At 38.3% G+C, this 14,612-nt stretch overlaps 1 protein-coding gene across 2 annotated transcripts in view; it reads right to left on the bottom strand.

The window, feature by feature from the left end:
* The window catches only part of LOC124787904 (pleckstrin homology domain-containing family D member 1-like), a 167,078-nt gene that overhangs the window by 71,575 nt on the left and 80,891 nt on the right, over positions 1 to 14,612 (bottom strand). Inside the window, exons 7-8 of one of the 2 annotated variants that reach the window (XM_047254897.1) lie at positions 9,076 to 9,248; positions 415 to 505 (exon numbers count right to left, since the gene is read on the bottom strand). In XM_047254897.1, the coding sequence (XP_047110853.1) occupies positions 415 to 505; positions 9,076 to 9,248 (264 nt within the window). Of the gene's footprint in view, positions 1 to 363; positions 506 to 9,075; positions 9,249 to 14,612 lie in introns of both variants that reach the window. The other variant, XM_047254889.1, reaches the window with a different exon arrangement.

Genomic DNA, 14,612 nt, shown 5'->3' on the forward strand with positions numbered 1-14,612 from the left:
ACTATTTCATTTTTTTTTCACAGAAGTGATGTAAGTTTCAACTATAGTTCTACATATCTCTGCTGAAGGGTCGTAAATTCTGTCAGGTAGGTCCCCCCTACAGCCACATTATATTCACAGTCAATAACTATTAAAGAAAATTTTGTATATCTGTTACTTTTTTCTATAAAATGCCACAATTTATTCTAGAAAGGTAAGTGGTGAAAGTGATAACTTTGAAAAAGTTTAATCTGATTAAGTTGTAAACCTTATAAATAAAAGATCAACCTTTTGAAAGACACCAAAAGAAGCTTGAGCATTCATACAGGAATATGATTATAAAATACACGTTTAAATTTTGCTTAGTATGGTAGTAACACATGCCCGTTCTATAAGATCCTGAATAACATACATAGTGTCCAGCTGGAAACATACATTCAGTGAGGATAGAAGTTTTGACGATTCTTCTGAAATTAGCTGTTTTTCTTCCTCCAATAACTTTGCTCGTAATTCATTTTCTTGATACCTGTAAAAATAATCAATGTAATTACTATATTTGTGATGCATCAATTACACTTCATGTTGTCATGTTGTTTATGTTTATGTAAATTCAAACTGAATGATACATTTATTAATTAACAAAATTTGTCATAAATAATACTTCTCCTTTCAAAACCAATGGTTCAGTTCATAGAATGATAGACTAGAGATAAGAATGATCTGCATAAAGATTTAGTCAGTCACTTCAGTCCACAAAGGTATCAATTATTCAGAAACATGTTTCCAATAATATACCTGCAACCACACAAAAATTGTGACTAATAAAGTTCAGTTTTAGAGAAGACTATAAAATATTTGTTAGTGGTCAACTACTCCTGTTCTATGGACAAGTTTCTTAGTATAAGCAACTGATGTACGTGTTATTAATAATATACAAGAATGTGTTGCACAAAATCCATCTTCTTCACATCTGTGGAACAAAAATCAGCATTTTTCTTACAAGGCGCAATGGCAAGTGTGCTTCTCCACCTGCTGTGGAGACCCACTTATGCTTTGGTGTCATGGCTTGACAGTGTCTTGGAAGCCATGGAGCAAAGGGTGTGGGCAACAATGTCAACACCCAAACAACTGAAGATCATAAATGAGGACTGTCATTCTGTTCTGAAATGTCAAATCAGAAGATCAACACATGTTGTAATCTGTTTGGAGCTACTAGTTAAGAGAGATTTTTTCACCCACAATTGTAATGGGAGCTGTACATGGAAACACTGTGTGTAAAATACAGAAGAGTTACTGCAAAACCATTTACATAATTTACTAGCCTCAACAGATCAAAGTTCTCTCAGCACCAGCCCCATCTACATAAGGTGAAGAAGTCCCACAGCACAGTCTAGTGGCATTGCACAGCAAGCCCACTACATTTTTGTAACTTCACAAAAGGCAACTGCAAGGTAATTATAAAGTTGACATGTATCTCAACCACATGACAGATAGCCCCTCGAGTGGAACACACCATAACCAAAACCACACCCACAACACTCCATTTTAGCACCCTACAGTTTGATTAAAATAACTTGTCAGTTGACGTCTGTGCCTTGCAGCTACAGTGCTACCAATCAGTTGCCGGCTAGACTCAGTTATAGGTGGCACACAAACATGGCAGGTCATTTCACAAATACTGTTAATGTGTAACACAGACGAATGTTGGAAGCAGCCACAGTGAGGTATGATGGAAATAAGATATGCTCTGTCAGCAGCTGATTTTTACTGACCATGACTGAATAGCAGCAAACAATGCATGTCAAAGTCTTGAATTTAAAGTCAAGTCCTACCCTAACAACAATCTCATGATGTGCAATGTATCCCAGAAAATATCTGAACAATCTGCAGCAGAACTAAAATCATGATTGCTTTGTTCATGATGATTCAAGCTAATCTCTGTGAGCAAACTCAAGACAGAAAATTTTCACTTTTAGTGCTAAAAGCAAACTGTAATTTCTCACTGTCACTGGTTACCACACCTCAAACTATTCTCACACTGGCTATACAAACTGCCATGTTACCAACTGATGAGCAGTCCTGGTTGGCACTTGACTGTGAGATACAGGCAGCACTGGCAGATTCCAAACAAAAAATGAATGACAGTAAGAAAAAGAACACCAAATAAAAAAGTCAATATAATGATGGAAATGGTGTAGAAAAGTTTCACAAATTTAAAAAAAACACAACACACATTTTAAATCAAGCAACTGAATAAAAATAATAATCGAAGCCTTTTTGATTAGATTTTGAAATAAAAAAATTTCATCGCATTTTGTGAAATTTAAACCTATGTCCTTCTACACACTAGATATATATGCTAGCCATGGCTATATACTACTCAACTACATGAGATTTTAATATTTATAACTCAGGTGATCCAGTGACAACAATATATTGCAGCCTTCAAAAATTCAGCTTCACACAATGCCATGTGACTCTTATCTAATGTAAGCTGATCTCTGTGTTTATAACAACAGTATAAGCAACACTGATGATACAACAACTACACCGTCGCTCATTGCTGTGTTCATTCACCTATGTATGAAGCAGAGGCAGCCAGCAGTAGGTCTGATTAGATGAGCTGTAAACAGCGTGAATATAATTTTTTTATCAGGAATTTATTCTGTAAAGAGTAGAACAGACTCACCGCGCTGGGTTTGAGTAGTTGAACCAGAATCTAGTGACATTGTTTAAATACAGATGAGAACATCGCTATTATTGTTAAAGTTGTATACCAGTTTGGACTAAGAAAATGGAGGCATTAATGGCCCTCGTTAAGACTTAAAAGGAAGAATTAAAAAATAGCACTAAGACTCAAGGACTAGTGCTGCCAGATTTAAAAGGACAGGGAGGGGGAGTTAGCTACAGAGGCAGATAAAACCTGTATTATAGAGAAGATCTTATGGAAGTTAGCAAAGGAGTTGATATAGAAAAACAGAGTGAGTTAGGAAGGAAGGAGGTTCAAGAACTGTTAAAAAAGATAAACAAGAAGAAGCAACAGTTAGAGGAATTGTCAAATCATGAATTAGAAAGTATACATAGTGAAATCTCAGATACACAAGGCCAAGTACAGGCATTAGAACAAAGTAGAGAATTTGGTGAAGTAATTAGTCACCCAAACATTTTGACTAGGTTGGAGGACCATCTACAGGAACAAATTGAACAGAAAGCACAGAAAAAAAGTTGCATCTACCACTGGTACATGTAATTTTATGTGCAGTGTAGCAGAAAACCAAAAAGAATTTCTGTGTCAAAGTGAATACATGAGAGTATATGATGATCGTAAACCTGATTATAAAAAATATTTAAAAGGTAAAGAATATTCAGAGGAGGAATTAAGTTTTGAATGCTGTTTGTGTGTCAGGGAAGTCAGAGTACCAGTAGAGACTTTAACATGTTTCTTGTGTTTAAGCATTATAGTAATAACTATATAAAAATTAATGAGTAGAGCATTAAGTTATGAATGTGTTTCACATAATGTATTATGTCAATTATCGACTGCTGAAGGAGGAAAGTTTATTGGTAGTGGACTGTGCACGATATCATACTTACTACGATTTGCAGCTGCAATGAAAAAGAGTATTATTTTACAGATATGTAGGGGGGAACGATTTATGATGCACCTTCTCTCCCATCTGGGAGGAGTGTGTAGTAATTAATCTAGGGTACATCACTGATTATTACTGACATAATATCAGCCTGGTACACTAATGTGTGTAACATATTTATTTCTTGAGGGTTACAGAAATATTTTCTTTATATTTGTTTCGTTATAATTAGTTACCGGAGGTAAAATGGCGGCCTTTTGTAAGCAATTATTTAATCTTAGAGAGAGCAATGCTAATATTTTGCTTGAGTAATAAAAAAAGGTCAGTCATTCATTCAACTGTTACAGATTAGCTGCTATGATAAGCCAGTTACACATTATAACTGGAATAGCAGCCATAGTGTTACCTCAACTGCGGTAGCAAAGACGTGTGTCGTGGAGTTATTATTGTATATTACACTATAATATGTTAGTAATATAATAAGTTACAAGTTCAAGTGAAGAAATATGATATTGAGATGTTAAATAGTTTTATATCCCCAGGAGAATCTGTGTTCTTTGCAAATTTGGAGAGATGATGGCTATCAAATGTCCAAGTTAATAGTTTCATTATTTCAAATTTCATTTTCCCTGGAACAGTTTCTTCTACTCTTTCTGTCTGTTGTCTTTAACTCAAATCTATCTTCTATGGTCCTATCTTAATTTTAGTGGCAGAACAACATTGGTATTGCCAATGTGCTATTACAAAGGGTCTTACCATAGTTCTCTTGTAAATAAAAGAAATGGCTGGGGTAATAGAAACAAATCGCATTACAGCTACAGTATAAGACATTGACAAATATAGATGGTGTGTTTCATATGTTATGTATAAGGAACAATTATATACTTTCTATAAGGGAGGTTACCTACCATAGGCCATAGCAGCTTGTAGAGATAGTGATAATGGATGGACATGTTAGTAATGGCAACTACTTAATGATTTATGAATGTGTTGTTGCTTCCTACCTTCATGCTTATCATGGGGGTATGTTAGGATCAATTTTTGGGGCCTGTGTAGGTGAAGCCAAGACAAGTCCATTATGTACGAATATGTCAACCACTCATCCTTCAGCGTCTCAGTGGAGAACCCATGAGGGAGGGGATCCTGTGACGGGGGAACTATGGGACTCTGTCTTTGGGGCTCTATCACCTTTCTTTCTTGGATCCTAGCAAACCCATTCTTTATTTTCTTTTCTTGCTTCTCTGACAGGAGAACCAATTTCGACTCTGTTTCCATATGCATATGTTTCTATAGCTGAAACCTTTCTCTCTGCAGACTGCATAGTGGTAATTATAACCTACTAGTGTAGGAAAGCTGGAGGACATACGACAACCAGGTAAATATGCTGTTAAGTGAGGCAGACAATGCGTTTCCTGCTAACAGCATGTTAGCCATAGCACCTGAACAGAAGGAAGGGGATGGAAGAGGAAACCACTCCCTAACTAGAAGACGACACACTAACATGCAAGTGAGAAAGAAATATTTTGCAACTAAAACACTTTGCTGCCTTAGCTAAGATTATGGTTATCTCTGGTGAAAGCACAATAATAAATTCAAATTCCACCAACAGGAAAATTTAATGGTTTAAATTAATATACATAGCGTTGCTACAAGAAAAGCAAAGCTTTCGCATATAATATTTGTCTTGAAGAGCAATAAGCTACAAGAGAAGCTAAGCTTTCACATGTAATGTTTATTTGTTTAGCGCATGTTACACTTTAAGATACATCACACAAATACGCCAGTAAAATTTTTAATACAGACATAAAACTCTGACCTTCTGGGCTAGAAATTCTTCTAAATGGCTTGTCAACAAAGAGTTGATTTTTAAAGAGATTTAGGAAATTCATTGTACATTCTCGCACATAGTTCATCTTGCGTAAAAGGAAATTTACTTTGAAAATAACGCTTTTCAAACAACAATTCGTAATATTTTCCCGCGACTTGTTAGAAATAGATTCATTTCAGCAGTTGCCAGACAGCGCCAGGTAAGAGGTGTCACCGTGCTTGCGCAGCTATAGTGACGTAGGAAGCCTGTATGCTCGTACGTATAAAACATTTAAAGATCTTACATCTTGTCATAAAAGAAACAAGACATCAGACACTCCAAGAGCGTCGGAATTTTGTGAACCATACTAAAATGCACAGTTCGCCTTACAGTGCACATTCGTATGTCCAGATTCCGAATGACGTAGGCCTCGACCTGATATGAAACTTTTCATTTTGGTTTTCGGGACATAAATTTTCTTCGAGTACCAGTACTGTATTATCTCATGTTTGGTTCTTTGTTATGGCATAATGCCATACGTGCTAGAAGATGAAAACATGCACTTGAAACGCAGCGAGCAGTTGAAACTAGCCAATAGTGTGGAATTAAACACTTTGTTTCAAATAAAGTCACTGCCTCAGCAGGAAACCCTAATAAAAGCCAAATTTCTTTAGCAAATCGACAAAAATAACTTTATTGTTCTGCAAGGCGATTAATGCTTGACTGTCAGAAAGGTGGAAATAAAAGAAAATCTGAAACTAGTAACATATTTTAGTCTTCCGTAATTATGTGAATATATTTTAATTCACTTGATAGCTCCCAGCCACAGAAATCCGTCTTGTTTTCATTTGACGTGAGAGCAGTAAACGAAGAGGAAACAGAAAAATCACTAAATGTAAACATGGGTCACGTGGAGACTACACCCTTCGCCCCCCCCCCCCCCCCTCCCCCACCCCTCCAGCAATAACTCAGACTGCTCTACGCATCAGAACGGAAAAAAAAAAAAAAAAAATTTCAAAAATAAGGTCATTTTGTAATGCACATCTTTCTGAAGAGTCTTATACATAAAACATATATCTTCGAGGAAATGTAAGACACGCTATTTGGTCTTACGTGCGCAGTGCAGTGACACGCCTTTTCAAACAACATTCTTATAGCGCACATCACTATATTTCGCTCTGTGGAACTCAAACGTGTATATTTTGTAAAGGATGCCATCAAACTATTTCAGGACAGTGGAAATTAATTTGTCCTGTAGTGCCTATCCTGCTCCCAGTCGCCCGGTTTGACATTCTGCCCAACCCCTCGCAATTAGTATTGGATAGGATTATTTGTAACCGGGAGAACAAGTACTCTTCAGAAAATCTGGACTCTTTATTGCCTGTTAACTAATGACTGCTCTTCTGCGTAACATAAAATTAAATATAGGACACCTAAAATCAGTAAAGACAGGAGACAGGCAAGACAGTACTCATTTCTTCAATCCTTAGCTCCTAGCGATTTTTCTCTATAATCTTGCTACAGCTTTATACACCTTTACGTGGTGTTCTTTCCTTTCTGCGAAAGAACTATTACCTTATCAAAGTTCGTCAAACATTTTGCTACGTGAAAAATGGAACTGTCGTCGTCTAATACTGAAAAAGCTGTTAATATAGTACCCAAGACTGGTGTGGTTTCTCGATCTCATTAGGTCTATTTTGTCACTATGTGCCAGATAAAACAAAATAGGCCTTTCTAATATTGCAGCAATTGTAACACACACCAAATACGCGACACTGTTTTGGCAATAATGATCATTTTTATAATATAACAAAATAATTCACGAAGTACCAATACGAAATACCTATTTGGCCTACTACAAGCAAAAAGCTTTACGTTAGGAAATAGTAGTTTCACATTTCATTCATGCACTCCACTTCATGCATGAGATCGAAAAATAGAATGAAATTTTTGTATAAATTTGGAATTGTCATATTCTTCCATAATTTGTGTGATGTCCCCGTTTCTTCTCCTTCCTCGTTCCAACAAACAGTCTTATCATCACTAATTCTGTAACTATTCCTACCACTGTCAAAACTCATTCTCCGGTTAACTTTACTACCCCTGCCACAATCACCAGTTTAGTTATCCACAGATTATTCTCCGGTTAGTCATTATGACGAGTTCGTACAATGTGTTTCCCGCGCTACTTCCAGAATGGCACTTCAACGGCTGCTAGCCGGGGACTGCAACCGGCTCTGTCTAGTGTAGCAACCTGGCCAAAAATTTTTCTGTCAAAATTTCACTTTCCTGGATACACCGAGAAGATAATACGTAATCTTTCTTACCTGTTATTCCTGTTAGTCGTTTATTTCCACTCTGGTAGTCTGAATCTATGGATTTCCCTAGTAATTATAACAACCCTGAATATTTGCAAACCGAATCAACCACATAAACAAGCAGCGCTTGGCATTCTCCAGTTCGGTTTTATTTCGCTCAGCTCGTAAAGCCTCGTCCTGTTTTGTCTGTAGGAAAGTTTGTTTCTAGATGTGACGACAATTCCCCTGGCAGAGGCATCACATGCAATATGCACGCATTCAAAAATCAACTTATAATTCATTCAGAAATCAACTTAGAATGTGTTCTAGCCAGCAGAAGTGCGTCGATAGACCGACGTGCGCTGGATGCTAGGTGCTTTGTGAAACAAGGATTTTTTCCTCAAGAATATAAATCCCCCCCCCCCCCCCCCAAATTGCCAGCCGGTTCTGATACCCCGGTTTGCCCTCACCCCCCACTAGATCCGGGCCTGCTGCACAAGTGTGAATCTGGCAGCTTGGGCGCGCCAGTAAAATTTTTCCGGGTACCATGTGCCTGGTTGCTGCTACAGCTAACAGCCACATTTCTGTAGCCAGAAGCGGGAAATAGTACTAAAAAGCCTTTGACACATTCTGCTGTTGGCAGACGCTTGTACGAGCACTTTGTTATTTTATATGGTGCATTTACTTTGCAATTTAAGTTTTATTTTTGTTTTTTCTCTCGTTCATGTTTTAATGCTGCAGTATTATTCTGCAGTAGTGGGATACAGTAATATCCCTTAGTTAAGAGTACTGGTTCTTACCAGTCAAAATTACAAAAAAATTAACTGAAAACTTAATCAACAAGAAATTCCCGGAATTCTAAAAAATGCCCCGTTTTCACCCGGATGAAAAAATTCCCGGGTTATTCCCGGATTTACCGGTTGTTCCGGGTCGTAGACACCCTGTTATTAACAATCTGAATTTCTTTGAAGTCTGCATTGTGTTATCCTACTTAGTATTTGCCAACAATTTTAAAAAGCAAAATATCACTCCGCAAAGGTACAAATGAGCATCATTCCTGATGAAAAACTGGGCACTCCTAAATACTGGTAAAACAAGCAAGGTAGATAACAAGAGTAAATATCATCCAACAATGCTGCACAAAGTCGAAAATAAAATTATATTAAGCAAATTTAATAATGGATGTTACAGAAAAAATATTAAATAATGAATAAAGACAAATTGTGCTCACAATTACTTCACAAAACACACACACACACACACACACACACACACACACACACACACACACACACACACACACAAAACACCTACCTTTTATGGCTGGCTATCAGGAATACCTCAAAGCATCACCATGTAAACAGATTTGCACATAATCATGCAGGTTATCTTATTGACTAACCTTATTTCAATTTCAGTCTTTTCCTCCAACAGGCATCTTGTCTCTTCCTCAATATCTTGTAAATCTTCATGTAACTTTTCCGTTGCTTTCTCTTCTCCATAACAATTTGTGTCTTTCCTGTTCAGATGCTCATGGATTCTCAGTTTTTCTTCTTCTAAATCAGCAAGATTTTTCTGGGAAACATAAAACACCATATGCATAAAAGATATTTCAAAGAAACAGTCAACCACCTACATAATGACCATTCAGTACAGTGGTACTAACAGCAAATAAGATACCTGACAATTGAAGTGAAAAACTCAGAAATCATAGTCAGATGTCAATGTAACTTTGTACATATGTACATACCATAGGCAGATGTATATACATGAGATACAGTTCTCGTGTCAAGTAGAATGGTCACCAGAGTGCACTATTTTCAATGTTGTTACCAGGGGTCATAGGATACATAAGGGACACAAACAGCATCAGATGTGAATGATCACTGTCAAAAATACAGAGATGCTGCATAATCATGTGAGATAGTGTTATCAGCACCCGACAAGAGTTTGAAATGGGCCTTGCTGTTGGTCTCCATTTGGCCAGGTGAGGAATTGTTCACCTTCCAGATTTGTGGAGCATTGAGTTGTAAGATTGGCCCGATGTAGGACTGCATGGGAGTATGAGGGCAGGCATATTCGTCATCAAGGTTCTAGTCAACCATATCTGACCATCACAAAGGAGGATTACTGTATTTTGGCACCAGCACATCATAATGCCCTCATAATCACTTCACATCTGTGCCTGCCTTCTGAGAACAAGTAATGGACATCTTGTAACAGTCTGTGTCATCCTGCACAACTGGTCAGAGACTAGCAGCACCTGGACTACGAAATTACCATCCCACTGTATGCTGCCATTAACACAGTAACACAAAAAGCAGCATTTAGAATGGTGCTGCAATTGTGAAACACGGAATGCTGACGAATGGCACTACATTGTGTTCAGCGATGAATTGCGGTTCTGTATTTCCCCTGATGACCATTGTCAGCGAGTATGGCAGCAACCTGGACAACAGTTCTTTCTTCCAATGTCTTGCAGAAGCACAGTGTTGCTACTCCTGACACTGTGGTGTGGGAAGACATTGGGTATGACTTAAGGCTATGGCTGGCAGTGATTCAAGGAACTCTGACGGTACAATGGTGCGTCACATGTATCCTGCATCCTCATGTATTACCTCTAAAAGCAACAGTACCATGATTTCATTCTTCAACAAGACAATGCTCATCTTGACATGGCACATGTCTCTATGTACTGTGTGATGTTGAGGTATTCACATGGCCAGTAAGACTCCCAGATGTGGCCCCTATAGAACATGTGGGACCAACTCAGAAATCAGCTCCGCTCTATTGCCAGTATCCAGGATATCAAGACCAGTTACAACAGTTATGGGTTAGCTACAGTGCATGTAACCAGGCCAGAAGAGGTGCAATGTCACACTGATAAGTCAGCTTATATGCCATGTTCTTTGTAAGTTTGACTTGATTTGTAGCTGTTGAAACACCACCACAAATTCTCTCAAAAATTGCGAAGTTTCATTTCGTTTCCTCCACCCCTTCCAGCTGGTTGACTTTTTGTCAACTAGCATATTTACATGCCCACCTTTCATATATATCTACATTTGCAGACAACAGTGAAATGCATGGCAGAAGGTACATCCCACTGTACCTGTTATTAGGATTTCTTCCCATTCCATTCACCTACGTAATGCAGGAAGAATGATTGTCTGAATGCCTCTGTGCGTGCAGTAAATATTCTAATCTTATCCTCACGATCCCTATGTGAGAGATATGTAGGGGGTTGTAGTATATTCCTACAGTAATCATTTGAAGTTGGTTCTTGAAACATTGCTAATAGATTTACTCGGTGTAGCTTACATCCATCTTAAAGAGTCTTTCAGTTCAGTTCCTTCAGAATCTCTGTAATGCTCTCACACAGAACAAACAAACATGTGACCATTTGTGCGGCCCTTCTCTGTGTTATGTTCAATGTCGCCTGTTAGTCCTATGCACTACGGGTCCCATGCACTCGAGCAATATTCTATAAGCAGTCGCACGAGTGATTTGTAAGCAACCTCCTTTATAGACTGATTGCACTTCCCTAGCATTCTACTAATAACACGAAGTCTACCACATGCTTACTCAGGACTAAGCCTATGTGATCATTTCATTTCATATCCCTACAAAGTGTTACACTCAAGTATTTGGATGAGTTGGCCGATTCCAACAGTGACTCATAGATATTAAGGTCATGGAATACAACATTTTTTTCACTTTGTGAAGTGCACAGTTTAACATTTCTGAACATTTAAAGCAAGTAGCCAATATTTGCACCAATTATCAAAACCTGACTAAAATTTATGTAGTTTCTTTCAGACAGTAGTTCATTATAGATAACTGCATCAATTCCAAAAAGTCTGAGGTTTCTGCAAGGCCATTAATATATATAAAATGAACAGCAGGGGTCCCAACACACTTCCCTGGGGCATGCCCAAAGTTATTTCTACATCTTACAATGACTCTCCATCCATGATAACAGGCTTTGGTAGAGAGGACACAAAGTCCTCAATCCAGTCACAAATTTCACTTGATACCCCATATAATCATACTTCTGACAATAAGCATAGGTGTGGCATTAAGTCAAATGATCTTCAGAAATCAGTAAATACTGCATCTACCTGTTGCCTTGATCCAAAACTTCCAATATACCATGTGAGAAAAACGCAAGTTGGGTTTCACATGACCGATGTTTTCAGACTCCATTGTACTTGGCATTGAGAAGGTCATTCTGTTCAAGGTACCTCTTTATGTTTGAACTCAGAAATGTTCTAAGATTCTACAACAAATTGATGTCAGGTTACTGAACAGTAGTTTTGTGGATCAGTTCTACTATCCTTTTGTAGAGGGGTGTGACCTGCACTTTTTCCCAAGAACTGGGCACAGTTTTTTGTTTGAGGCATTTACAACAGGTTATAGTTAGAAGAGGGGCTAACTCAGCTGCAAATTTACTATAGAATGTGATAGGGATTCCATCACGCCCAGGATATTTTTTCAATTTTAATGACTTCAGCTGTTTCTCAACACCACTAACGCTAACACTTACTTCACTCATCTTTTCAGTGGTGCGGGTATTAAATTGGGACAGTACTCCTGGGCTTTCTTTTGTAAAGGAACATTTCCTTTGTAGATAAAGGATTTTAGCTTTTCATTTCTAATAAAAATTTCAGTTACTGCATCATTCAACAGGGACTGGACACTAACTTTGGATCCACTAACAGCCTTCACATACAACCAGAATTTCTTTGGGCTTTGTAAAATATCATTTGACAACATTCTACTAGGGTAGGCATTGAAGGCATCATGCATTACTCTTTTGACAGACAAACATGTTCCATCTCTCTCTATAGCCCTATGCTTTGCTTTACACCTATTATGCAGTAATCTCAGTTTCTTTAGAAATTCCTTTACGGTGACTGTATATCATGAAGGTTCTCTCCCATTATGAACTATTATACTGGGTACATATCTATCCATTGCATGGTCAACTGTTCTTTTAAATTTGAGACGTAGTTCCTCTGCATGCCCCTGCCCTGTACTGTAAGTTTCAAGTTTCTCATTGAAATATGACACTACTGATTTTTTATCTAGTTTACTGAACATAAATATCTTTATGCTTGTTTTAGTTCTCCTTATTGTTGACAACTGTGTCATGGTCACTAACACCAATTTCAATGTGAACATCCTCAAAGAGGTTAGGTCTATTTGTTGCTATTAGATCCCATATATTTCCATAATGGGTGGGGTTCCTAACTATCTGCTCTGGGCAGTATTCAGAAAAGGCATTTAGTAATGTTTCACAGGATGGCTTATCATGCTCACCATAAACAAAACTGTAATTTTTCAAATTAATTGTGGGATGATTAAAGTGTCCAATGATGATTACAGTATGATTGGGGAAGTTACGTACAAGCAAACTGAGGTATTCTCTAAAGTTTTTGGTTACAGTGGGAGACGAGTCTGGTGGGTGACAGAAGGATCCAATTGTCATTTTATGCTCATCGGTGATGCTGAGTCTTGTCCGAACAATCTCACATGCAGCCTCAATTTCTATCTAGGTGGGTTTGAGTTTCTTGCCCACGGTGACAAATACATGACCTCCATTTCCCTATCATTTCAATAAACACACAAATTTTCCCCAGTCATCTCAGTGCTATCAATTACAGGTTTCAACCAACTTTCTGTATGTTATATTATGTAAGCTTCACTGCTTTTCAGGAGCGCTTCAAACTCTGACATTTTGCTGCCAATGCTTCAGTATTTAACCATTAGAATTTTAATCCTCTCACTTGTGGGAGGCATTTCTTTCAATCTTACATTGATACTTATGGGTTTCCTGCAGCTATCGTTATCTGGATTGTATGGAGAGCTGCCTAATCTAAATAACCATTGTGTACACCCTCACACAGTCAGCTACTGGAGTAGCGGCCTCTGATGTGTAGTGCACACCTGATGCATTTAGGAGGAGCCTAAGTTCTCAAACCCATGGGCCAAGTCCAGAAAGTCACAGCCTGGCTTCTCACAGAACTGTTGAAGTCTCTGGTTCAGTTCTTCCACTTGACTCAGATCCAAAGGGCCACAATCAGTTCTGGGGAAAATGCTGAAAATTGTGAGATCTGTTGAAACTCCATGCACAAGGCTTGTCTTCTCATTCTTCTCTGCCATTTGCTGGAATGACCTAAGGATGACCTTGGAACCCAGCATAAAGGCATCATTTGTTCCAAAATGAGCCATAATCTGCAGTTGCTTGCAGTCTGTTCCTTCAATGGCTGCTGGAACAGCCTCTTCAACATGTTGGATGAGGCCCCCTGATGCACACACACTGAGTGCACCTGGAGTCCTTTCATGTCCCTTCATGCCAATTCCCTAAGCAATACCATCGTTCACCGTGCATTTGAACTGCCAACAATAAACAAACACTTAGTCTTTTGCATCTGCCTTCTCTTGACACTGGACAAAACAGATTTCCCCAGAACAGGTGAAGTGACACCTACTGGCTCAGTTTAAGTTTCAGTGAAGGACAGCACCTCAAACGTGTTGGTTAGGAGGATCGACAAACACCCTGAGTCCATTGATGTCTCCAGTTATGGTGATTATCCAGATGGCAAATGTTGCTGAACTAATCCTTCTCAGGGTTTGGTGGATTTTATGTTCCCCATTACGCCTGTTATCTGTATTTATGCCCACAAATTTCAAACAACCTACCCTCTGTATCTGCTGGTTCTCATATGCAACATTTATCTCCTGTGGGCTTTTGTGTGTAGAATTGAAATGAGTGTAACTGATTCTGCTGAGATTTATTGATAGAAAATTTACTGTGAACCAATTTAGAATGTCCTCAAGTCATCGGTTGGCACTTAATTCTAGGTCAAGGGATGTCATTGTCTACCACAATATTTGTGCCATCTGCAAACATTGTAAAGTTGCTTGCTTTGTTTGAGG

The sequence above is a fragment of the Schistocerca piceifrons genome, chromosome 1 (assembly GCF_021461385.2).
Source record: "Schistocerca piceifrons isolate TAMUIC-IGC-003096 chromosome 1, iqSchPice1.1, whole genome shotgun sequence".
NCBI classification, from domain to species: Eukaryota; Metazoa; Arthropoda; class Insecta; order Orthoptera; family Acrididae; genus Schistocerca; species Schistocerca piceifrons.